The sequence below is a fragment of the Bombus vosnesenskii genome, unplaced genomic scaffold (assembly GCF_011952255.1).
Source record: "Bombus vosnesenskii isolate JDL3184/JDL3185 unplaced genomic scaffold, Bvos_JDL3184-5_v1.1 scf7180000014105, whole genome shotgun sequence".
NCBI lineage: Eukaryota > Metazoa > Arthropoda > Insecta > Hymenoptera > Apidae > Bombus > Bombus vosnesenskii.
The window spans coordinates 560,572-587,182 of record NW_022883371.1 but is presented as its reverse complement, the minus strand read 5'-3'; the positions used below and the strand labels follow the sequence as shown (position 1 = coordinate 587,182).

Sequence of the window (26,611 nt, the reverse complement as noted above, 5' to 3'; positions counted from 1 at the left end):
ATTAACTTTTATATTTATTTTATATTCAAAGTTTATGTGATGTATTAGCATTAGTTATGTTCTAAACTTTATATATATAAAGTGCTGTTTACATAATATTTAAAGTTTATTAATGTTATCAGTTAAGTTTGACGCACAAGTTCCCATAGGCTTTGTAGTGTACTAGTTTCTTGAGGTTCTTCTGCTGCAAGACCTAAATAAATCGAAAAACTAGGTTTTCTTTGATTTGAACCTTCAGAGAAATAATAGCCAAACACATTTGAAATTTCAGGTTGATTGTCTTGTATCTCAGATTGTTGTTCTACGTTTAATTGTTGTAATGGAGCCTGTAATAATTAATGGATAATTAATAATAACATATTTATTTATTCAATGCATTTGTTAAAAACTATATTAGCATAATATTACCTCATGTTCAAATGTATAATCAATACCAAAAATAGGAGATTTTTCAAACGCTTTTAATAACATTAAAATTTCTTTATGAACAGTATGAAGTTTTTGGATAGGATTTACTTGAAATCCTAATATATATCCTCCACTGGATTCTGTACTAGTAACGACTAGAGTTGGACCAAATTTTGAATTTTTAACAGTAATCTATTTAAAAAAGAAAGATTCTCCTTACTATATTTTTTTATTAAAGATTGTTAACATGTTTTTATGTATGTACTACATATATTACACAATATATGCACTTACATTTGCTATTATAAGATAAGGAATTGATATATTGAATTGATAATTCATATCAGCAAACCAGACTAAACGTATATTTGTTACAATAAAAGTTCCAACATTTCCCTAACAAAATAAATTTTAAAAATACATTTTTCTAAATAGTATAGATTACTACAAATAAGAATTCAACCTGTTCTAATGATAAATTCCAAATATCTTGCAAAGTTGAATGAACTGTTTCCAGTGGTAGTAATGTTAGTTGTTTATCATTAATTATCCCACTTCTCAATTTAATTTCTCGATAAATTTTTGATGAAACATATGCTCTGCAACGTTTGAAGTATTATTTAACACTTTTCTCTAATTACGTTAAATTTTAACTTCACTATAGATAATAAGTAGATAAAGACCTTTCAAATTACATATATTTGTTCTTTTTTAGGAAAAGTTCTATTAAATCAAAATCTTGAAAATCTTATTAAATAAGTTAGTCAAATAACGAATTTATGTCATTGTACTTATCAAATTGTGGTAAAGATATTGAACTAATTGTTTTCTTGATAAAAGTCTCCTCTGTGTATACGATATATTATATAACATACTTACTATTATTAATTATTTCCTACTTCAATAGAAATTCTTTTTAGATTTATTTTTTTATTTCTTTTTCTACTTTATTTAATTAATTTTATATTTATTCACTAACTATATAAACCACACTTTTAATTTATACAATTCTTTAATCTTATAAATTTATTGTATATTAGTAATATATATTGTTGTGTATTTTATTTTGTTATTATACGTATAATTCTACAAATTGGTTTAAATCTGTTAAAGTATGTATAAGTTATAGAAATATTGTCATTATTATTAGGATTGTAAGAATACTGTTTTCTAATAGATAATGAATAAAAAACATATAAGTATAATAAGATAATCAAAATGCATGATAAATCAAAATATATGAATTTATCCAGAACACAAAAGCAATGACTAAAAAAATGTAAATAATAATAATAGGAAAAATCCAGGTAAAGTATCATATGTCATATTTTGTAACAGCTAAATTTTCATAAAAAAATAATTTTTTCATATTTTTACTAAATATAAAAAATAATAAAAGCTTCTATTTTAAAAAACAGAAAAATATCATTTTGAAATTAAATATAAAATTCAATTTTTATTAAAAAGAGTTTGACAAAAATATATTTAAAATTATTTACCTTAGACATTATGGTTTCAATTTAAAAATAAAAATTAATAAAAATAAAACATATGAAGGTGTTTTTATTATGCTTAAATATTATTTACACAATCCTAATCATTTAAAATATCGTACATCCTGATGTTTGTCTTAAATATAAATATCATGTTTTAGAACAATTTATATAATAAATAATACAAATTTTAAATTTAATAAAAAGTGTACCTGTAAACACCAATAACAGATGTATAATGTCTTGTACTTTTTAAATCTTGATTTGTAAATAGAAATTCATATCTGCAATGTCGGAAGGAAGCTAAAATATGTAACGCTTGCACATGCTTTCCTTGTAACTACAAAAATAATATGCTTCTGTTAATTGCAAAACAAAAATAAAAAATGATGACCTCTTAAAGCATACTAACACTATGTATAGTTTTAGTATTTATTGTTATAAAGGTGTTATAGCCAATACCTACAGAAAAACATGTTTATATGAGATTTATCATTTTTATCATACTTAAATCATACTTTATATATGTGTATACAAATATTATATTTATATATCTTAAATAGCACTAATAAATTTCAAAATTATGAAATTTAACTTTAATTATTACAAATATCTCAAAAATTTTATTTCACATTAATAAGCATGTGTATGTTTCAGAAATACGTAGTTATAAAAATGATTATAAAAGAATATTTGATTCAATGATTTGAATCACTAAATTAACTCATACTTAGATTGATCTTGGGAAGAAACGAAGAATGCCATATAATTCTGAGATTAGTTATTATAAGTTTTCCAGTATCTCCTGCATTTCCTTTTGTATCTTCTATTAAGTCAAGTTTATCAACAGTAAATTCGCCCAATCGTAGTTGCATATGACTATTAAAAATTTAAGACTTTATAAATAATGGACTCTTCATTATTTCTTCGCATAATTTTATATAAAATATTAATCTATGTAGTGCTATTCATTTTAACTTTTTTAATTTTCATTTTAATCACACATAAATGCACACGCACGCACACACCTATTCATATTCTTAATACATATCTACTTATACTCTTACTCTAATTTAATTGTTAATGATTTTATAAATAGTTGTTTCGTTTAACTGGAAACGGTGAAATATCTTATAAGGAATTGTAGTTATCAAAACTTATTCTTACAAAAGTTATTTGGTGTATAGAGGAATATTAGATGGTACAAACCATTTTTTTGACGAATTGATCTTTTTAAATGGAACCCTGTATTTTTTATTCATAATATGATAGGGTTTGTTGAGACGAATACAACCACCTACCACATGATGTCATTTCATATCGTAGAATGTCATAAGATAAATTTAAAAGTCAACGTAAATCAGTAGCCGAGTCCTATGTAGTGTCATCCGATAGCGTTAGGGCATTAGACAATGCAGTAGAGTTCAGCTACCGATTTATGTTAATCTTCGGATCTAATTTATGACATTTTACTACATAAAATGACATCGTATCGCAGGTCGCTGTTCATTTCAACAAATACTATCATATATTTGAATAAAATGTATGATTATAGATAAAAAATATAGGATTTCATTTAAAAGAGGTTACTTGACTTGTCTTTGATACTTCCCGCACTAATTTTAATTTACAAAGAAATTATTCATGCCATCTAATGCCTCCCTGTATACCAAACAACTTTTGTAAGAACAATTTTTTGATACCTTCAATTCCTCTTTAGATATTTCACCGTTTCCAGTTAAACGAAACACCCGTTACAGTAAATTTCTATTAAAAATATAAATAAAAAATGGAGAAAATGAAAATACGTATCTAATATACTTAAAAGTATCACAATTATTACGTGTAAGAAACATCGAATCGAACTTCATTATCTTGCCACATTTTTGCTAAAAATATAACAATGTACTGTAGAATTTAATTATCATAAAAATCAATATCCTTACCATATCTACGAAAGTGTAACACTTAGATATATATATGTTTGTATATATATAAGCATTTAGTAATCTGAAATGTTTCCAGACTTCTATTGATTTATTAATTGTCAAGTATGAAATGAAACCAATACAGAATAAATAATTACTTTTAATAAAAAATCGAGAAAGTTTCAACATTAATACTATATTTTACTATTTAATTTAACACCATTCCAGTTCGTGATTTCAAAGATCATTGAACTTGTTTTTATAAAAAATAAATATTAATTCAATACATACAAAAAATGTCAATGATCTTGAAATAAAACACAAGACTATCTTGGGGAGCTTCCTTTCTGTTGTCGTTATATAAACGCATATGTTTACAGTGAAAAATAAACGTATTCATACAGTACATTAGAATGTACAAATAAAAAGAGAAATATTTTCTATATTATTAAATATTAGGTTGTTCGGGAAATAATTTCGTTTATTCATGGGAAGATGGAAAACGATTTTTTCATATTTAAAAAAAATTTCATTCTGTTATACAAACTGTTAATTTTAACTCAAGCACCTAAATTATTTTCGGTCATTTTAACGACTTTTTCAAGGTCATCGTATTTTTTTTCATATTAACAAGTATTTTTTATAACACGAAGTGGTGTTAAGATGAGTTTAACGACCTATACATCATGGTCTTTAAGTGACCTTGAAGGCGAAGAAATCAGTTTCAGTTTGAAGAATGCAGAAGTAATAAAAGGAAAAGGGCAATATCACTTTATTTTATTAGATGCTCAAAATGCTGGCTGCCCGCAGCAAGATACGTCTGCAAGATAATATGAATTTTTCTGACAACGTATTATTTACTAACGATTCAACTTTTACTAATCATGGAGGGTTAAATAGGTACAAGATACATTACTAGTCTACTGAGAATCCTCATTGGCTTAGAACTGTGGAACTCCAGCTTCCTTGGAGTGTTAATATGTGGTGCGGCCTATTGAAAGACAAAATTATTGGTCCATTTTTTATTAATGGTACATTAAGGTGAAAGGTATAAGGAATTCCTTATTGTAAACTTAAACGAACTATTAGATGATGTTCCATATCAAGAACGATTATTAATGTGGTATCAACATGATGACTGTCCTGCTCATAATGCTCGAAGTGTATTAAATGACATGTTTTTCAACTGATGGATAGCCTGTGGTGCAAGCATTAACTGGCCAGCTCGGTCACCTGACTTATCACCAGTAGATTACTCTTTGTGGGGAACTTTAAAATCTAGTATTTATAACGATGTTCCCACGATGCCAGAAGTTATGAAAGAACGAATACAGAATGCATGTTGCACTATGAATCGCGGGAATGCCATAAAAAATGCAGCCACTCACTTATCGTGTACGGATGCGTCTTGCTGTGGGCGGCCAGTAATTTTAGCATTTAATAAAATATAATGATATTGCCCTTTTCATTTTACTATTTCTGCATTCTTCAAACTGAAACTGATTTCTACGCCTACAAGGCCACTTCAAGATAATGATGTGTAAGTTGTTGGGCTCATCTTGACGCCAACTACCACTTCCAACTAAAAGTGCACGTTAATATGTAAAAAAAAAAGATGACCTTGAAAAACCCGTTAAAATGACCTTCACAAGATTTTTTTACCACTATCAGTTGCACGCCTTAAAACTATGTACATTTTATTTAGTCATTTTTTCTTACTTTTAAAAACGCTTTTAAAATTAACACCCTGTATATCGGTCATTTTGTTCTACTGCTTTTCACCATCTTCCGGACAATTTCAAATTTCCACGCTCATAAAAGTGCTTCTCGCTGTTGTCAAAAAATTGAAGCAATTGTTTTTTATTGCGCTTCATTTGAATCAAAATTTATACCATTCAGAAAAAAAGAGAACAGAGCAAATGATCAGTCCAATGGTGCAAAATCAGGAGAGTATGCTGAGTATGGTAGCACATACAAAGATACATATCAATATGTGTCCTTAGTACATATTTATAGCTAACACTACATGTCTGCTTTGACAGTACTTGGTACCGTGTGCATATTTATCCTCCACTGCTCACCGGTACGATCCAAGATCGTACGATCGCACATTCCCCCTCTTACCGTGCATTTGCTCGTTTCTCCAACCAAGAACTCTAAACCGAAGACAAAATTAGCAAGTAGTGCAACTATTGACCACCAGAGGCCCTTATTCTTGGTGTCCGTTTTGGCTGAATTTCGTCCATAAGCATTGGTGATCTCTCTATGTGACTATGAGTCAGTCTCTGACTGTGATACGCACTGACTTTGGCACTAATAACAGTGGTGATACGACATCAGCGAATGTGATCCGTGCTTTTTGTACGTCACTAATGACGAATGCACATGCGCACGCTTGGATAGTTTCGTTGACAGCGCTATGCGGCCAGTAAAGAAATTATAAATACGATATCAAAATGATGGTACCCCTTCCATAGGAGTTGCCGGACATATGTATACCGTATGCATATGTATCTACGTATACGGTCGTGGAGAGTCAAGCTGCATTGGTAAGTAGATGCACGTATAACCTTATACTATAAAATAATGATAAGTTAGAGAATTTAGTTTCTTATCAATGTTTAACATAATTAAATTTAGTTATTATTAAATCTGCTAGTATGTTCACTTATCATATTTTTCTGCTTAAAATATTATCTTACTAAGACTTGTCATATTTTTATTACTACTCCATAAATATGTTCATACATATATTTTATAACAGTTACAAATATTGTAACAAAAATATTCTTTCTAAAATTAAAGAATAAATAGTTATGAATGTTAAACTTTCATTTTTTATTATAAATATATTCGTTTTTGCTGTCATTATTATATTTTGTATTACAAAGGTATAAACAAAATGGAATATTTCTAATTTAAAAAATTTATCGTAAGCTAAAAACTGTGACTCTGTAGCAATTTTATTGTTAGTATTTGAAACGTATAGTAGTTTGAAAAGTATAGTAGTTTTTCTTCCAAATATACAATCATTGTAAATTATGATATATAATTTCATATTTCATAACAAATTTCTTAAATTCTTTTAGTTTTTGTAATATTTTATGATTTTGTAACATAATGAAATAATTTTAATTATTTATGATAGAATACTAATTTTATTTATATATTTAAAAATTTAATAACACTATTTAAAATATTTGAAATATAATTAATATATTTTATAATTTAATGATGATAACTCTCTATATACAAGATACGTGAAAAAGCTTTGGAAATATGTAGTACTTGTTAAAACAAGCAAAAGTGTCTTTATAAACATAAGTCCAAAACTAATGGTTTTTGCTTTAGGTAGATGTTTAATATATAAAACTATAGTTTATAATAAACCAATTACATTGTTATATGTGTTGATACAAGGATTCGAAAACCTGATGCCAAGAGATAAGAGAAATACTGGGGATTTTTCAATATGTTGAACTGTGTGTTGAAATAAATAGGGGACATAGTGAACATATGGTATAAAGCTTATATCTTAATGATAGAAGCACCTTATAACTCAGAAGTTAGTGATTTTTGAATCCATGTTTATTAAGATTTTTTGTTTTGACTATATGTTTCTAGAGTTTTCCCCAAATTTTTTTGTACACCCTGTATAGACAATGAATTTACAATTTTCAAAAATTTTATTATGAAGAAAATGGTTTGTAACTTTGGAGTCACAAAAAATGAAATTAGATTAAGAGAATATTGATATATAAGCATGTGACTTCGAAGTTACATGGCATTATAGAGAATTAATGTGTAATATGTGATAAATAATCATATAAATTTTAATACTCTTTTTTGTATTATATTGCATTTAGACTTACACCCATTACAATCTTAAATGTGTATAATTAATTTAACTGTCTTATATCTGTGTTAATTCTAGTTAGTAAAATTCGAGCTACTTTATGTTATTTTTCTAAATTCAAGGTTTATCAGTATTCTTTGAACCCGATTACATTCCTTCTTATATTTTTGGACAGTTTAATCTGAGTTTCATTGCATTTTTTATGAAATAATACAGTTTCTTAATATCTCCCTTCTTTGCTGTAATAATTTGCTGTGTACTTCTTCATACATTGGATAGGTTTTAATACATGCTCTATTTAATATTTAATACGTGTCCTTATTCACTGTTCCTTATTCTTTACTGAAGCCTTCCTGTAAGTCTCAACTGTGCTTGTACTCTTTTGAATTTTATTGGAAGATTCATCGCTAAGTAATTCTATGCTTAAATTCTTTGTCTTTAGAAGCAATATTGTATATGGATATTTCTGCTTTACTCCTATCTTCTTATATTAGACAATTTCTTATCTTTTCCAGTAAAATATTTTTGTTTCTAATTACTTTATCCTTTGTGGCTTGTTTCATCCTTAGACGGGATTTCCTAGGTGCATCCATAGCACGCGGCTATATCTGACATAGCCTTAAATTAGAACGGGCAATATCCATCGTCTATTTGCGCTAATTGCATATGTTTGATGATCGAAATGTATCGATCAAATCAGTATTTTTTCGGAAGCACTATAGACCAGTAATTCTTAATCTGTAGCCCCCAAGAAGCACACATATAAGTTATTATTTTATGATTCGAATACAAAATATTCACTACGAGCATATGTATTTATTTATTTATTTATATTAAATCTTTTCTCTTCAAATTTGAAGGTTGTTGATGAGTAATTGATGAGTTTTTTAAATACACATATTTAAGGTATATTACAGATTTAAATTTTAAATTATCTTGGGGGTCCGCGACAACAAAAAATTATTTAAAAGAGCTCCGTAGTAAACAACAGATTAAGATGCAAACGCAATGCAATCAAACTGTACCGGACTAATCAGTCTTTTTTATTAAATAATTTTATTTAAAAAATACATTTCTGTTTAATAAAAAATAATGATAATTAATAAAAATGTATCCTTTTTTAACAACAATTAATATTGTTAAATATTTTTATTTTAAAAATATAAGTTAATTTTAAAGGTTCAGACATAGGGTTTTCCACATATATTTTTGAAATTACATTCCTTTAAAAAATGCAAAAAGATCGGTTTTTTCGAAGGTTTACTCTAGAATATTTCCTTCATAAAAATTAATAACAATTAATTTTTTATGATAGAATTCAATTGCAAAACCTGTATTTTAATGCTCTATAATGAGTAACTAAAAGAACTAGTTAACATTAACCTTACCAGGCCCGGTCAAATGGCCGGCTTCAAATTTAATTTAAAACTGTACATTCATTGTTATTTTTTTTGTTCATCTAACATCATGTAAGTTTTTCACCTCCAAATTTCTTATAAATGCATAAAAATTCATGTTCTATATTTCGTAAATCTATTCATTACATTTAGTACTTCCCATGTTGTTCTGACAACTATTTTTCCTGTTCCTACTTGGCAGAGATTTTTGTTTGCCATTTTTAATAACGACTTTAGTGTTTGTAATATGCTTTAATCTTCCTTTAAGTGTGCTCTTCTTAAAATTTTCTTTGCTAGTTATTGCTATGTCGTCCCCTAATGTCACTTTTCAGCTATCATCTTTAAATTTTCTACTTCCATCTCATATTCTGATTAATTTAATCTTACCCCTTTTTAACGTTTCATCTACGCTTCCTTACTTATCTTTTCTTTCTTACTCCTCCTTCTCCTAAAATCCTCCATCTATAAATTTTGATATTAATCTATGTTACAGAGATTTTAATAAATTAATATATTTAAGAAAATGAAACGAGCACGTATAAAAGCTATGGTTACTGTTCCAACCCGAAGGAAGCCAACTCAAGATGTATCCATTACTGAAGACCCTAATTCAATTGAACACAATGAGAAAAATAAAGATATATCTAATGACATTTGTATAACATCACAACAAATTTCAAAAAATGTTTTCCAAGAAACACAAATACAAGAAGATGATACAAAAGATGTAGATGATACAAAAAAATTAATACACCAAATTCAAGATGTAGGAGACCAAAAAGAGAATGAGGAATTACATGTTGATAATCAATGTAGTGAATATAAGGATGACTCTACAAAAAATTCTGAAAAATCTATGAAAGAAATTGTACATTCCCCAGAAGTTTTAAACACAACACAAATTAGTAAGTACAATGAGCTACATACAAAAATGAATAGCTAGGATTAGAATGAATGACAGTACATAAATGAATATAATAGATAGTTATATAAATTTGTACTTTGTATCATTATTGATTTCTAAATTTGTTTAAATTTCTGCATGAAATCTTTTTTTAATTTGGAATATGTAAGTACATTGTGCATTTGTATTAATACTATGAATGTAATGTGTATTATTTTATAAAGGTAATGATTGTTGCATATATTCATAAAGATTCTTTTAGATTACTTGCTTAGAATGGAATTGATTTATTTAATATAAGATGAACTTTTTATAACTAGCATAAGACACTATTAATTATATAGTTTACTCAAATTTAAAAATTAACGAATATGATATTAGAAAAAAAGAAATCAATTATTTTTAATAATAGTAAAGAAGTGATAGATAATGAATAATACAAATTATTATATGATATTTATTCTTTACATAAAGTAAAGAATATAATATTATAGGTTTTATCATAGATTTATTGAGGAAGATGTGATTATCATAGAAGTTTATCATTGATAATAAGAAGAGCACAGGTCAGAATATTGTCATTGTGAAGAATTATGATATTTGTTTATATATTGTTTTAGATTCTCCTATAAAATTAACACAAAATCGGACTGGTTTTATGAAACCAACACCAAAATTTGATAATAGTAATAGAATACGGAGGAATAGTATTCAAGGGAGTGGAGCAAGTACAAGTGAATCTGAAGATGATAATAGGAGACTATCATGCACTATTGTTAATCATACTAGGAACGATTTAACGCAATCAACAAATAATACAAAAGATGCAGTTACTAATAATATCAAGAATAATTTAATAACATCCAAAGTAGGACAAAAGAGACGTATTTTAGTTTCAGAATCTGCAAGGAAACTAGCAGAAGCTAGAAGAGAATTTCATTTAAAGCATGAAAATAAAACCCCAGATAGAAGCAAACTTACAATGTATGATTTAATTTATTATAATCCTGTTACTAATCCCATGAAAAAGTCTAAAGACTCTGCCATATCAACAAGAAGAGTCTCAGAATGTCAGTAAGTATTCTATTTAGTAAATTATGTAATGTAAATATTTCAAGTGTATTGTAATATGTCTTAATTTTGGAGAAAATAGTTTCATAAAAACAATATATAAGTTGAAATACAAAAAAATGATCATTTTTACAGATCTGAAGAATTTCAAGAAGAAGAAAATGAAGATGATCCATCATCTACAATGCCAGTACCTCAAGTAAAAGTTGGACCAAATGGTGAATTAATAATAGATGAACAGAGTCTTGTTATAGAGCAAACTAATGCAAAGAAAAGTAGGAAAGTATTAGCAAAAGAAGCTATTATTGATGATGATAATAGTGGAAGTGGATTTTATAAAAAGCGTCAGAAAAGTAAAGAATGGTCCGCACGAGAAACTTTAAATTTCTATAGGGCATTAAATACAATTGGTACAGACTTTTTGTTGATGCAAAGTCTTTTTCCTAACAGAACGAGACAGGAAATGAAGATAAAATTTAAGAAAGAAGAGAAAGTAAATAGACATTTGGTTGAAAAAGCTCTTGCATATCATCAAGAATTTGATACTGAAATGCTAGAAAAGTCATTAGGTAAATTTGCATATTCTATTTTTTTTTTAAATTGACTGTGAATTTATGTTACTTCATGCAAAATATTTCATGAAAAATATAAAATGATTAAATGATAAAATATACGTAAATATAAAAACTAAACTACAAAATAAACGTAAAAACTTCATTGCCATTAGTACCAATTGGTACTAATATCTGATAATACCTATTTGGTATTGATTAAAGAGTAAAAAATTTGTCTTTTACGGCTATATGTATATTTATACACTTATTACCATTGGATGAAAATTTCTATTTCAATATATTTTAACTTTATCTTACTGCAAATGTAGAAAACAATATTAGTTTATTGAATTAATCATATTAATTTTAAATTAGTACTCAACTTAACAATAAATTACAACTTTTATATAAAGTATACTTAAAGTATATATTTTAATCCTAAAAATAATTTTGGCAAAATGAAGTATATAAATTTATACTTATTAATAAAGATATGTAACTAGGTGCTGAGAAACCAATATTATGTTTCTTTATTTTATTGGCTTTGCAGTAAAAGATTGAAATAGAGGTTATAAAATTATTAAATAGTTTATTTATTGATTAATATCATGATTTTAATTGTTTATTAACAGCTGCATTTGAAGCTTCAGAGAAAGAACTTTTAAGTATAAAAGAAAAACGTAAACAACAAAGGATGAAGAAGAATAAAAAATCAAGGAAACGACGAATAAGTAGTAAGTTAAAAATAAATATAAATATTGAATTTGAAGAATTTTGACATTACACTTGCTCAAATATTTCAAATATTTTCAATTGCTTACATTTTAAAATATCTTTGTTAAAGTGATATATATTTAATAAAGAATATTAAGCTACCAGTATATTTATTTATTTGTAGAATTAGCACGCAGTATTGGGATTGAAAGCGAGACTGATAGTGAAGAAGGAGAAGAAGGAGAAGATGAAGAAGAAGGAGAGAATGAAAAATGCGGCTTGGATTCAATGGTATACAAAGAAAATACAAAATCAAATGGCAAATATCAACAAACATTAAATAAGACAAATAAAAAACTTTATAAAAGACCAAGAGATGAGGAAAAGTTATTGACGGAAAGAGATGACGTAGAATCATTAAGTTCATGTAACGATGTTGACAGTGATACTGAAGTTTATCGTGTAAGACCAACAAGATCTGGAAGATTACCAAAAGTAAAAAGATTACAGGGACCTGATATAAATACGTTTGATAAGGAAAAGTTAAATTACTGCTCTAATGATCACGAAATTACAATTTCATCAGAAAATGATGCTAAAGTTACAGAGGATTTAATTTTTGACAGTATTAATTCAGAAATTCGTCATATAGATCCTCTTAAAACAGTTATACCAAATATCGGCGACGTAGAACCAGGATCCTTTGTTATTTTGTCAAAAGAATCTTTGGAGGAACCAGGTAAAAGTGTTTTGCAAGTTTATATGGTTAGTTCGGACGTTCATCCTTAAGATTTCAAGGAACCTAACATACATATGTCACCAAAACTCTTATAATTCGCAATTGTAATCATTGACTATCAAATGTTAAATCACTTTCAACAAGAAGAATACTTAATTTAATTTACATGAAAGGTTTTAAATTAACTTAATTTAATATACATATATCTCTATATCTTTATATCATTTAAAATTTCTACTGAAAATGTCACATACTTGTATATTATATTTAAATTTTTGGTTAGAATTCAAATGCACTTATGTACATTATCTGTTTATAAAAAAGCACTTGATTGTGTTAGTTCATTGTTTTAGTTAAATTTTTACTTTATTTACTTAAATTTTTTATTATTAGACTAAAGAAAATTGATTTAATAATTCCTTCATAATGTACTTTGTTTGATACGGGATTATAAAGAAGATGATAAACAGAAATTATAAAGATAAGGACGCAAATTTTAAACTTCACAATTATGATAAACGTAATATAGAACAATTATTAATTCATGTAAAAAATTTAAAGATTGTTCTATTTGCAATCATTATAAAATTCAAATTGATACATGAATATTAAATACCACTTCTAGATCCACAAGCCAGGTTCGGATGTTTATTCTATCTGTTTTTATATAAATCTAGAATGTCCGATCGTAACTCTGCCTATTAATTATTGCCAGCATATATTGTTATACAGTAGCACATTCTTTGGAGAGTGCCATTTTCCATACAGTGCATTAATTAAGTAATAATAATGCTAATTCTTTAAATGTGGCCTGGAATACATTTCAACTTTTGAATGTAGCCGTGAATTATAAATGTGAATGGTTTGACTGTTATATTCCTAGCTTTTGAGCTATAAATATTTATATATGTTTTTTTTATGATTAATTGCTAAATTTAGACAATATGATGAGTATTAGACTACTTTCCTAAAGATTCAAACGAATCATACAATACATTTGTAATTTTATAATCTTGTCTGATGCTTTTATGTATTTTTATGTGTATTAAGTTCTGTTAAATAATTTCCATACATTAGATTTTAGCAACTATCATGATGCATTGAATAAGGTTGTAGTGTTTAACATACCCTCTTAAGACTATCTATCAGAGTTCAACTTATTTTAATTACATTGATGTTATCTATATTGTATTTTATTATCATTTTCTAAATTGCATAATATTCTATCACATTGGAGCAATTTAGGAAATATTGTAAAATGCTGATTTTTGTAACATTTTTTACATGAACATATCTTGCTTATATATATTTTAATAGTAGTTTATTATATATAAATTTTATTAGTAGTTTAATTCATCATGACTTTATAAATATCAAGCAAAGAAATATTTTCTGAAAATTTCATTTATGTAAATATGAATTCGATTGTAATTGAGTTAAATTAATTTTTAAAACTTGACTAAAATGTACAAGCTGCATAAAATAAAAATGTCATGATCACCACTGTGAGATTCTATACCTCTGGGTTCTATACCTAGGATGGGTTATCTCACATGCTAAGGAATAACTTCCTGTTTTCTCATTAATATCACGCTATTTACTTCTTATCTGACTAAGAAAGATAAACAACACAAATAATGTCATTAGAAAAGCCAAAGGAATTTTCCAAGGGAACAGTTGAGTTCTAATCTGTGGTTCCTGTAACAAGTTTGGTCCTTATAATGAATAGAATATGATGCACCAAAAAAAAATTAGCCTTGATATTCAAGGTCACAGTCAATTTTGCTGCAGCTTTATTCAACAACTTTTTTTTGCAAATGATGGTCATAACATTTATTTTGTATGCACTCTGTACATATTTGCATCATTATGATATTGTAATTTGATTTTAATTGTTTAATATATATACTTACCTGTTAATTCTCTATACTCCACGCTTGGCTTATAAGTATAGGATTAGTATCTGTGATGTTATTGCATACTTCTCATGCATTAGCAGGATAAGGTACACTTATGGGAGTTAAAGAACTAAGTATTTCATAATTTTGCCTTTATCATGTTCAACATCCAGGACACCTTCCACAATTATAGATAACTACAAAAGTATTTTACTCATTAAAATCAAATTTATTCCATTAGCAATAAAGAATAATGTGCGAAAATAGCAAATTTGCATTATTCAATAAATGGTATATTTTCCTTGTTTAGAAATATTACTATTGATAAGAAAAGTGCTTGTTCGAAGTTATTAGTACAAAAGTTAAAATAATTTTGTATAATTAGAAAATTAAAATAATAAGTAATAAGCAAGCAAGTAATAATAAATAAGCAAGAAAGTTTGTATTTAACTACTTTTCAAAGAAAGATTTGGTGAATTTGTAGAACCATTCCGTCCTTTCCGATTTCTATAATTTTTGAATATTTTGTAAAGTTCAACAGTTTGAACAACATTTTCGTACACGCGTAACGGAGTCGATTTCGCTTATTTTACAAGATATTCGCAAAAAAACTGCAGGTACCAGTAGAGTGTATTTCTGTCTATAGTTGTGCGTCTGTGGCTGCGTATGCGTTAGTGTTGATTGTAGGCCATCGGCAGCTTATTTTTTATTTATAAACAAATATCTACAACATATATGCGAAACTGCAAGAATTGTCTCTTATAATTGACTTAAAAATGAATATTATCAACGTATTAGGTTTGGATTAATTTTCGTAATTCGGCCGCCACGAGTCTAGTAACGCTTGCGTGAAATAATAACAAATTAATTACAAAAATAACAGACGAATGAATAATTGATACTATTTTACGAAATAGAATAATCGTTATATTTCATGGCAGCCATCTGCTTCGCAGCGATATTGGAAAGTTTAATCCAAACTCAGACCCCACTCATTAATGATATTCACTTTTAATTGAATTATAACTTATAAAAAGACTGCATTTCTTACAGCTTCGTATATGCACGTTATGCACGGGGTCTTTACGCTCGTCCAACTCTCTTTTATAAACAGAAGATAAGCAGCCGGTAGTCGGCAACTCATACTAACGCATATGTTGTCACAGATGCACAACTACGAACAGAAATATTCTGTAGCGATGCCTGTAGTTTTTTGCGAATATCTCGGAAATTAAGCGAGACCAACAGTAATATGTAAAAAGAACAATTGCTCAAAATGTTGATTTCTCAAAGTTCTACAAGTTCACCAAAGATTTTTTTATCTTGATTATAAATATATAAAATGATATACGAATTCATAGTAAACAAGTTTCTTTAAAAAGTATAGTTTGAACTTCTTCAAATATAAAAATACAAATTTTAATTAAATTTTGTATAAAGAGATTTAAATTAATTTTGTATATTATGGTGCATAACATATACCTTTTCCTAATAATGTTAGGTTTTTATAATAATATATGTATATAAAATATATAAATATATACTTGAATATTAATGCTATATATATTTGTTTATTTATTTATTTTCTGTTAAAGGATTGATTTAAACTTGGCCAAGTTCATACACTGACAAGTTTTTCGGCTTTGAACAATAGCCTACCTGTGAGATACAGAAATCACATATACTATATACATTCAATACATATGTATTGTATATATTGGGTATATATGTTGATATATATTGGGATAGTAAAACTATCCCAAAGTAAAGTACAAAAGATCGATATATGAAAATATTTAAAAACCAAATATATTTAGAAATGTATATATGTATGAATTAATAATTATTATATATCCTTATTTATTTTTCGGCTTCACAACTTTAGAAAAGAACTTGGTTTACATATTTTTAGTTTTCACTCATCCCCTTACAGCTCCTAGAATATCCATCATAATCCGAAACAACCATCCACATTCCCATGTCAAACATATATCCCCTTATACAGAGTGGTTGGTAACTGGTGGTACAAGCGGAAAGGGGGTGATTCTACGCGAAAAAAGAAGTCGAAAATATAGAATAAAAATTTTTCGTTTGAGGCTTTGTTTTCGAGAAAATCGACTTTGAATTTTCGCTCGGTACGCGTGCACTTTATCACGCCTCGTTTTAACGGATCTCACTGTAAATCGTTGTCTCGATGGAAAAATTTAAAAAAAAATTAGAAAAAAATTTTATTCTATATTTTCGACTTCTTTTTTGGCGTAGAATCACCCTCTTTCCGCTTGTACCACCAGTTACCAACCACTCTCTATATCCACAAAGCTACAGATTACATATATATGTCAGAGAAGCGTCAGTAATAGAGTTGTGGGCGTTTGCTAGACCTCCCTTGGAGTTGGCCAGGGTCGTGTTATAACGAAGATACGGCCTGATACAACGGGTATGAACACTACCGATTCGACAGTCAACAGCGGCGATTAGGCCCCCGCGATACTAGTGATAGTGGTCTTAGGTTCGATAACGAATCCACGGTCAACGGGAGGATGGATATGCTTGCTCTAACTCAAACGTGTACTGATCGTAAGGAGCTATTCCCTTCCTCGATGAGGTCTCAGTCAGGAATGCCTCTTCGTCCCAACGACGCCACCGAGATAAACTCTGGTGGGGTGTCTAAGTACCCAAGATCCTCGGATCGATGTCGCTGTCGATTGGTCAGTTTGGGACAAAAGCTGCCTGTCCGTTTGCAAAACATCTTAATTGCCGAAAAACCCAGGTTTTATAGCGGGTCCTCGGGCTGCCGGGACTTGTGCTGTGTACGTGCCTCAACCTCAGGTATTACTTGTCCTAAGGAACCGTTAGCATGTTTTACTGTCCGATATCTCTATGGGTAGTTCCTTCAATGAGGGTCATAACACCGCTCCGCACCTTTGTTAGACGGAGCGCCCGTCCCGTTGACCGCGGCTACGTTGGGCGACAGGCTGTCGCCCCGAGCCAAAGCTCACCGTCACTAATCGCGGTCGGTTACCATCGGCTTGGATAACTGCGATTGTTTCATTACGGCTATAGTAGACTCTAGATTACAATGTTAGGAGGTTATCCTGAAGTTCCAAAGGGGCCCCGGCGTCCTTTCGTCTCCGACATACATATATCTTTATTTCTCTTAACCTATATATCCTATACTTAACCTATCTATTATCACATATTTCTCTTTGGCTTGCAATCACTTCAGTAGCTATATTCTTACGCCTTTTCTCCTAAACTCTTAACCAGTTTTTCATTGTTTCGTTAACTCTACTTTCTGCTGTATTCTTTTCTCTTAGTAAACTAAAATCTAATCTATAGTTGCCTTTTAATAACTGTTTCAACGTACCCATCTCTAAATTACGTAAAATATATTTTCTTTTTTCTTCTGCCAACCAATAATTGTTTTCCTCTTTCACATTTCCGCATCTTGCCCTTGCCATTAGCCTCTTGCTGCCTTCCCTTCCTTCCTTTCCCGGATATTTCGCTTTGTCCGCTGTTCTTATGTATTTGTATTTACTATTATATTTGGCGTTCCAGATTTTATTATATCACAATTGGCCTTGCAACTCTTTGATCTTTTCTGTCAGAACTTTTATTAACCCCTTCCCGTACTTTATCGAGTCAGACTCGCGATGAAGATTTTGGCCCAAACATGAATATCGCGACCAGATACTTGGGCCAAACATAAACGTAACAAGCCGAGCTCGCGGACTGTTTTTTGCCCGTTACGATCGTGACTGAATGTTAGTTCCTGTCAGTACCTCATAACAGTTAGTCACAATTCTTATCGTTACTGTTACGAAGCAGTTCAATTATTAAAATTTAAGAAACCCCTTCAAAATGGAAGATACAAAAGTGTTAAATGAAGACAGTGACAACGAATCCTCTGATAGTGACGTGATTATACCAGTCGCAAAGCGTGTAAGGTGTATGATTATAATGAGAGTAGCGAAGAGGAAAGTACGACACGACAATCATGGATTTGGCAAAAAGTAAAAAACACACCAATAGTTCGGAAGTATTCTGATCATCATGGAATAAAAGCGTCTTTTTTAAATAATGTAAACGACAATCCAAGAATATTAAACCTGTTCTTTATTACATTTGATAACAAGTTTTGGGAAATCCTGGTTACAGAAACAAATCGCTTCGCAGATCAGACAATACACGACGAGCTTAAAAAGCGGTATGTGGATGACACTTGGTATCCTGTCACTTTAGACGAAATCAAGGCCTATTATGCACTATGTATTTTGATGGATCAAGTAAAAAAATCAAATATTCAACTTTATTGGACTAAAAGAGCTGTATTAGAAACGCCAATATTTAGGCAAACGATGCCTTTTATGAGATTTTTACATTTTTCCGATAATGAAACTGATGATAGTAAAGACCGACTTCGCAAGATAAGACCTGTAATTAATTTTTGTAATCAAAAATTTAAAGAAATTTACACACCCAATGAATATGTTAGCATAGATGAATCCTTGATGAAATATAAAGGGCGTTTAGCGTACAAACAGTTCAATCCGTCAAAAAGAGCTCGGTTTGGAATAAAAATTTACAAGTTGTGCGAGGCAACTACCGGTTTCTGTCATGGTTGTAAAATATATACCGACGATAGTGCGTCGGAGAACGTTGTGATAGAGTTGTCAAAGTCTAATAAACAAAGGATATACTTTATTCTTGGATAACCGGTACTCTTCACCCAACCTGTTTCTAAAATTACATCAGCAAAAGACAAACGTTATCGGGACCGTACGCAAGAACAGAAAAAATATGCCACAAGACTTAGAAAAGCATATTTTGAAGAAAGGAAAATTTGTGTGGAGATCTTGTAATAATTTGATAGCTCTGCGATGGAAGGACAAGCGCGACGTTTATATGCTCTCCACAAAACACAGAACTATAGAGATGGTCGAGCAATCAACCAAACAATTACAGAAAGTAATGAAACCGAAATGTATCGTGGAATATAACAAGGGTCCAGTTGATCATCAAGATTAGCCTGTTTCCCAATAATGAGAAAAGTCATGAAAGGATACCGGAAGCTTTTCTTTTACATATCAGATATGGCTTTGTTCAATACCTATATTATGCAGAAAATAATTTAGAGTCGAAAACGGGAGACTTGTGTTGATTACCGTGTAAATATAGCGGAGGAAATTTTACAAATTGTTAAATTATTGAATTACAAAATGCGTGGGAAATCATCAGTTGAAACACCTCTTCGACTCCAAGCTCAATATTGGGCTCATTTCCCCAAAAATATAGATCCGACACCTCGGAATAAGCATCCAATAAGGATGTGCAAAGTCTGCTATAAACATAAAATTCGAAGCGCAACGAAGTGGGAATGCGCGAAATATAAAGTGGCTTTACATTTGCCAGAATGTTTTAAAAGGTATCGTACCATGGAGGATTTGTAGAGTTTTACGTATTTCCTTTTTAGATATTCATTCAGTTTTATGATTAAATTTTATATAATTTTAAATAATTTTATGACAAAATATGATAAATTTATAATATCTATAAAAGCAAAAGCATAAGAGTTTACTTCCTCAACAGCATTATCGCGTAAAATTGACTATACCACTGGTATCGCGGGCATCTACATTTCGGTTCGTATTGCGACTGTTTACGAGCATCAGTCTGGTCTGTTTAGCGCGCGTCGATGTCTACCACTTGGGCCCGAGTTTCGTCGAACTAAATGGCACGGGAAGGGGTTAAATAAACTTCCCGCTGCCTCAGACTTTCCACACTTTAGATAGCTGTAGTCGTTTCTCCAGAAGTATTTTTTCCCTTTTTCTGCTATTCTTTGTTTCTCCTATTGCTCTTTCTTTTTCTTTCAGGCATTGTTTAACGAACACTCTACCTACACCCTTTCTAATAACCTCTTCATATCTCAGAGCTCATTCCCTTGTTTCAATTTTCTCTCTCTCACACTTAGTTTCTTCTAATATTATATACTCGGGTGTGCAGTAATCTAAATGTAAGCACTACTTCAGCGATTTATTAAGCGATCAAACATAAGCAATCTTCTTTTGAAATCATCCTTAAACTTTCTTACTTGTATTCCCCAAACTTGTCTCATTGGTACCTTTGTATTCTTTACACGGTCTGTGATATGGCTAAACATAACCCCAAATTGGAGAAAAGAACGCACGCCTAAATGCATAAACTCCCCTGGACGAATGTATTGAAAAAGAGATAAATCCGAGCAATTTCTGGAATACACCTCTCTGGATAGTGTTCGCCACAAGGATCCGAAATAGCGAACATTAAATGTAGACAACATCTCTCTTTTGACATATACAGAGCATTTATTTTATTTTAATACAGTGAAATATCTTTTGAGAAAATAATTTTACGAAAAAGATGTTTTAACATTTCTACATCTAAATTCAGATCATTTAGATCATAGATCATTTTAGAATTCTAATATCTCAAATGATATGAACTTAGTGAAAAATATATTTAAGTATTATAAAAGTACTGAAATTTTCTGTTAGACAAATAATTTTCGTTTTGAATTTTAAAATATTGAATTCTATGATATGAGGTTACAAATTACATTAGAACAGCATAGTATAGCGCTCATATATTAATAACAATCGATCGCGTTTATAATAAAATAGAAATAAATTTCGTTTTACAAGCTTATATTGTAAGTTATACATTTATTTATATCATCAATAAAAATACATAGTGTGTATGTTGTACAAGTATAGCAAAAAAGTTTTAATAACATAATTCTAAGGTATCACATGGTATCCATTTTGAACTTTCTAATGCATCCCACAAGTTATAATCTTGTTCTATTATTTCTCTATTAAGTTTATCAATGTCTATGGGAACAGAATGTTCTATAAATAAAAGAAAAATTATGTTTACTATATTATAGTAAAATATTATATATAGTAATAGAAAATATTATAGTAAAAATTTCCAAGTATATTTTATGTTTCGTGAGTTTAAAAAATTAAAAAATATACTTATAATAATATAAATTATTTTTTGTTGAAAATTAAACTAAGTTTTTTTGTTTAGAGGACAAAAGCATAAAACTAAGTAAACTTTTTTAGATTATACATTAAATATTATTCACTAAATAAAGCATATCGTCAATGATATTAATCAGAATAAGGTTAATGCTATGTTAAGTATTTATCAATGAAATGATATTGCTATATCTATAAAAGATGTGTTTCATACCAATTAATTCTAATTCATCTTCTTCAGGTTTTTGATCAGATATATAGCTATTATATCCATCTGATGTAGGTTCACTTTCATAATAACCTTGTTGCCATGCACTGTAACTGTTCCAGTAAGATGATGTGTCATAGTAATTGTAAGCATCTGAATTTAAATTTGATGGTGTATATTCTGATGATGATTGTGGAGGTGTTGACCTGAAGAATAGGAAATTTATTTATTGATACTATATTATAATTTATATTTTATAGATAAAAAATTAAAGTATTATTTGCACACCCTGATAATTTATTCCAAGGCCTTGGAACAGCATTGCAAATTTTTAATGATTTTGTTCCTAATCCTCTATATCCATTCATAGTAACTAAACTATTCTTCTGCTCTTCTTCATTAGCAAATCTGACAAAACCATATCCTTTACTAAATCCAGAACTGTCTAAAATTACTTTTGCTGTTCTAATTGAATTATATTTAGCAGCAAATGCTCTATATAAAGAATAATCATCTACATCTGTTGATAAATCTCCAACCCAAATACTAAATTCTCTTTCTGTTGTTGGTTTTCCTGTGGTACTAGCATGATTTAATCGGAATCTTACAGCCTAAAATATAGAAGGCATAAAAGTTCAAACTGATGCATATATTAATATAAATAAAGATATAATAATTTATCAAAAAGATTGCATTAAAAATTTTTAAATCCTTACTGGATTTGAACCAGGTATCACTTTGCCATTTAATTTATGCATTGCATCAAGTGCCATTTCGTCAGTTGGAAAATGTACAAAGCAATAACCTGCAGGTTCACCAGTGTAACGGTTTCTCATTACTTTAACTGTTTGTGGTTGTTCTCCCATTTTATGAAAAGCATTCATTATAAAACTTTCTGTCATATATGGTTCTAACTAAAACAAAATATACTTTCAACTTCATTGTAAAACATAGATACAAAATATAAAAAATATATTTTTGTATAAAATAATAAGTAGTCTTTACTTACGCCACCCATCCATAATTGACATAATACCATAGGTCCAGACATTTTCTTGTTTATAATTGTTTAAAACAGAAAAATCTCGTAAAATTCTGCAATGAAACAAAACAATTCATAATTTTCATCACTTAAATGATAGCTATCCAGTTTATCTATTTTTATACAAATAGGATTAATATTATATTTATGTATTTAATTTTGTGCTATAATCTCGTTAGTGTACTATCAATTATTATGAACATAATATAATGCATATGTATAAGACGTAATGTTTTATTAAAGTTGTTTACTATAAGAAGAGGTTAGAATCTAGATAAATTAACTCCTGTCTAAATTTGGATTCATTTAAACTAATATAAATTTAAGTAAAAAGATGTTATGTTATGAACTTACTGTTTTCATTAGATTTCTACTTTAGTAACTATTACTTTGTATTAATTAATATAATAATGATTATGTAAACTGTAATTATTTAAAATAAATTTTCCTCTCTTTATCGTCAAGTAAGTATACTTGTAATGGTTATTCAATTTCACTGTTTCTATATAAAATAATTAACAAACATTATTTATCATTTGAATACTACTTATGTAGTATTCACCAGATGGTATATAAGTAAGATAGTAAATAAGGAACATAAAGAGTAAAGTAATGAACATTGCTAGTTAGCGTCTAACCTCAAACCAATCACGACTATAATTTTAAATGTCAACTTTTAGGAAACTATTTTGAAAAAATTAAGATTTCTAAAAATATGGTGGTATACTTACTTATAATAATAATTTTTATGGAATTAATCCTTGCATCTCATCTTGTTTCAACATATAAAAGCTACTTTAGGTACAGTACTTGAAATGTTAAGACATGTTAAGACATAATAATTGCGAGAAAGCTCTGTAGTAATTGATTTTTGTATAATAATTGCAATTTGTTAACAATTGTAATAATAATGAATGTCAAAATTGAGATTTCATATTTATATACAAAAAATTATTTATAATTACTCTAATGATATGATGATTAACTAAGAAAAATTATTTATCAAAGTATTGAAGTTTTCACAGTCAAGAAATTGGGTTAATAACTTTTTTGCCTCAAAAAAATAAAACATTTTTCATAATGTAATCCATATATTGCCTATGAAATAGCAAAAAATAATGGATTTCAATGGGATTTTGATTAAAACTATTGGAACATTTTTATTAATAAATATATTTTTGTAAGAAACCATGAGAATTTATTTATATGTCTATATACCTAGCTTTTTCATATTATTTCCCTGAATGACTCATTTAAATTTCATAAAGAAATTATTCCAAAATAGATGTATTGTATCACTAATAACTTTGCTTGGCTTGAAAATATATCCATTTTTTTATTTCTAAATAGTTCATACTGTGACTTAAACCATATGAATTTCATTACATTAACATATATGGTATCATGTTTGATATTAATGACATAGTTATCTAGAATGGATAAATGCTATTGAGAGAGAAAAAATGTATATGTGGATGTTTTGTTGTAAAATCGAAAGTTTGGCTAATAGTTTCTATTTCTCTATAATGTAAATTTATACTTTCCAATATCAATTTGTAACTTAATTGTAAAAATAAGTGTATATTGCAAACAAAATTATTTTTATTTGAATATTTTTTAGTCTTTATGATGATTTTGCATGTATTCAAATGTAACAGTTTAGAACAAATGTTCAAATTATTGTCCTATAATATCAATGTAGTTTTAAACTTAACTTATTTATCAAATTTAAATTAACAAATTTTAGCATATATCACTTTTCAAACAAATAGGTGTATCAAGAACTTCATGTAAGAACTATACATAAGATCTACAACTTTTCTGCCACAGAAGACTTAGAGTTTACACACAGACATAGATCAAATTTAAGCATATTACAGATAAGTAAGAACATTTATTTTGATTACTGCTTTGGTCATCCATAATAGAGAAATAGAGAGAAATAGAGAGCTAAGAGAACAGTGCATGACAAATGTAAATCCAGTAAATATTTTTTTTTATGAAAATATTTAAAACAAAATAAAAATCATATGAAGAATCTTTATTGAGAGTTTTATAGAAAAGAAAAGATGACTTAACTGATATAAGAACAAATTTTGTACTATCAAATCTTATTTAAATACTCACTAAACTTGACAGACTAATATTCAAATCATAAGCTTAAATATATTTACAAATACTAATATTCCAATATTTAGAAATATGTATATAGAGTATCCTGTGTAACTAGGATAAACTACATTTCTGAAACTGTAAAAGCAAGAAAAAATTTTCATTGGACAAAATTAGATAGTTTGAACAATATATGACCTGGTATATATATTCATCCTGAAAGTGATGCCATTTTAAAGATTTTAAGATCATTTCTATTCTTTTAAATAGACATAACTTTTTGTATAAGTATATTAATTGATGTGTCTTTTAATTTTCTATATAATACAAAGGTATTAGAAAACTTGTGTCCAAAAATGTTTAGTTTAAAAGATATTTTAATTTTAATTTAAATTGAGTATGAAAGATAAAAGAAACATAAACATAAAATACTGTCTTCCCTTGTCCTTCATATGGTAAGTTTTACAAGATTAAAGTTAAAATATCTTTTAAACTAGTTAATTTTCTACTTTTATACTAATACTTTTCTAATAGAGAATATAAGGTTCCATCGATTAATGTATATAAAATTTTATAATTTTTTATTTTAAAAAGATGTGATTTTTATACATATATTCAAAATGCTACCAGTTTTATAGTAGACATCTACACTAGATCATAAATAATTTTTAATTTTGTCTAATTCTTTCCCATCTTCTATGTTTCAGGACTATAGTTTATCTTAAATAATATGGGATGTCTCCCGGATAGATTGTAGAATTTACAATTATAGAAAAACATGTTGTTATAATTTGTTTTATGTTTTCAAATTTGATACAACTTATTACTGTCATAATGTTAGTATTTGGTAAGAATACCATTTCTGTTGTATAAAAAAATTTTTATTACATTCTTGATTGTGTAAATAATTTTATGAGTCCCAACTAATCACTTAATTGTTTATATCACTATTAATTTTATAGCAAAGCGATTTTTTTTATGTAAATATTATCATCACAGTCAACTTTTTCTTTAATGATACAAAAGTTTAAAGTTTTGATACATTATTAATAGTTTCATTAAGAATAATAATAATTTATCAGAACCTATACTTATGTATACAGAAATACAAATATACAAAAAGTTTAATAAGATAAGTTACTAAATTATAATATATATATAAAACTTCCTGTTCTTAATAATCTTTCCTTAAACAATAAATACATTCAATATTTATGTTACAAAAGCAATTTCTACTAAATCCATCTTGAAACTGTGATATAAAT

General features: G+C 28.1%; 4 protein-coding genes across 10 annotated transcripts; 2 read left to right on the top strand and 2 right to left on the bottom strand.

Annotated features, from left to right (window-relative positions):
- Position 1: 1 nt before the first annotated feature.
- LOC117239703 (Bardet-Biedl syndrome 5 protein homolog) lies at positions 2-6,081 on the bottom strand. 4 transcript variants are annotated; one of them, XM_033505493.1, is made up of 8 exons: positions 5,954-6,081; positions 2,632-2,780; positions 2,314-2,363; positions 2,114-2,241; positions 872-1,007; positions 703-804; positions 409-600; positions 2-326 (listed from the first exon to the last, which is right to left on the bottom strand). In XM_033505493.1, the coding sequence occupies exons 2-8, from the start codon at positions 2,774-2,776 to the stop codon at positions 123-125; spliced, it is 957 nt and encodes a 318-aa protein (XP_033361384.1). In that variant the 5' UTR covers positions 2,777-2,780; positions 5,954-6,081; the 3' UTR covers positions 2-122. The 4 variants fall into 4 exon arrangements, with proteins under 4 accessions (XP_033361384.1, XP_033361383.1, XP_033361382.1 ...); XM_033505492.1 differs by lacking the exon at positions 5,954-6,081 and adding an exon at positions 5,549-5,772; XM_033505491.1 differs by lacking the exon at positions 5,954-6,081 and adding an exon at positions 3,745-3,860.
- Positions 6,082-6,297: 216 nt separating this feature from the next.
- Positions 6,298-13,235, top strand: LOC117239700 (transcription factor TFIIIB component B''). Of its 2 annotated transcripts, none has more exons than XM_033505483.1 (6): positions 6,298-6,378; positions 9,576-9,987; positions 10,607-11,060; positions 11,193-11,626; positions 12,244-12,345; positions 12,510-13,235. In XM_033505483.1, exons 2-6 carry the CDS (start codon positions 9,606-9,608, stop codon positions 13,112-13,114), a joined length of 1,977 nt encoding a protein of 658 aa, XP_033361374.1. In that variant the 5' UTR covers positions 6,298-6,378; positions 9,576-9,605; the 3' UTR covers positions 13,115-13,235. The 2 variants fall into 2 exon arrangements, with proteins under 2 accessions (XP_033361374.1, XP_033361375.1); XM_033505484.1 differs by lacking the exon at positions 6,298-6,378 and adding an exon at positions 7,053-7,394.
- A 5,588-nt stretch (positions 13,236-18,823) lies between these two features.
- Positions 18,824-19,677, top strand: LOC117239707 (piggyBac transposable element-derived protein 4-like). The gene is made up of 2 exons (XM_033505506.1): positions 18,824-18,911; positions 18,995-19,677. The coding sequence occupies exons 1-2, from the start codon at positions 18,824-18,826 to the stop codon at positions 19,675-19,677; spliced, it is 771 nt and encodes a 256-aa protein (XP_033361397.1).
- Positions 19,678-21,651: 1,974 nt separating this feature from the next.
- LOC117239612 (tRNA selenocysteine 1-associated protein 1) lies at positions 21,652-24,074 on the bottom strand. Of its 3 annotated transcripts, none has more exons than XM_033505328.1 (6): positions 23,966-24,074; positions 23,202-23,287; positions 22,909-23,106; positions 22,481-22,803; positions 22,199-22,398; positions 21,652-21,849 (listed from the first exon to the last, which is right to left on the bottom strand). In XM_033505328.1, the coding sequence occupies exons 2-6, from the start codon at positions 23,241-23,243 to the stop codon at positions 21,725-21,727; spliced, it is 888 nt and encodes a 295-aa protein (XP_033361219.1). In that variant the 5' UTR covers positions 23,244-23,287; positions 23,966-24,074; the 3' UTR covers positions 21,652-21,724. The 3 variants fall into 3 exon arrangements, with proteins under 3 accessions (XP_033361219.1, XP_033361221.1, XP_033361220.1); XM_033505330.1 differs by lacking the exon at positions 23,966-24,074 and adding an exon at positions 23,782-23,865 and having other exon boundaries at positions 21,725-21,849; XM_033505329.1 differs by lacking the exon at positions 23,966-24,074 and adding an exon at positions 23,589-23,706 and having other exon boundaries at positions 21,725-21,849.
- Positions 24,075-26,611: the final 2,537 nt, after the last annotated feature.

Excerpts from the sequence above, each read along its gene's own strand:
- LOC117239703 (XM_033505490.1), bottom strand. The coding sequence starts at position 3,163 with ATGAATAAAAAATACAGGGTTCCATTTAAAAAGATCAATTCGTCAAAA. Across the intron at positions 805-871 it reads GGAATTTATCATTAGAACAG|GGAAATGTTGGAACTTTTAT; the intron begins GTTGAATTCTTA and ends TTATTTTGTTAG. Across the intron at positions 601-702 it reads CTTATCTTATAATAGCAAAT|ATTACTGTTAAAAATTCAAA; the intron begins GTAAGTGCATAT and ends TTTTTTAAATAG.
- LOC117239700 (XM_033505483.1), top strand. The coding sequence starts at position 9,606 with ATGAAACGAGCACGTATAAAAGCTATGGTTACTGTTCCAACCCGAAGG. Across the intron at positions 11,061-11,192 it reads AGAAGAGTCTCAGAATGTCA|ATCTGAAGAATTTCAAGAAG; the intron begins GTAAGTATTCTA and ends TCATTTTTACAG. Across the intron at positions 11,627-12,243 it reads AATGCTAGAAAAGTCATTAG|CTGCATTTGAAGCTTCAGAG; the intron begins GTAAATTTGCAT and ends GTTTATTAACAG.
- LOC117239707 (XM_033505506.1), top strand. The coding sequence starts at position 18,824 with ATGGAAGATACAAAAGTGTTAAATGAAGACAGTGACAACGAATCCTCT. Across the intron at positions 18,912-18,994 it reads AGTCGCAAAGCGTGTAAGGT|TTCGGAAGTATTCTGATCAT; the intron begins GTATGATTATAA and ends ACACACCAATAG.
- LOC117239612 (XM_033505328.1), bottom strand. The coding sequence starts at position 23,243 with ATGTCTGGACCTATGGTATTATGTCAATTATGGATGGGTGGC. Across the intron at positions 23,107-23,201 it reads GTCAATTATGGATGGGTGGC|TTAGAACCATATATGACAGA; the intron begins GTAAGTAAAGAC and ends ATTTTGTTTTAG. Across the intron at positions 21,850-22,198 it reads AGATGAATTAGAATTAATTG|AACATTCTGTTCCCATAGAC; the intron begins GTATGAAACACA and ends TTTTATTTATAG.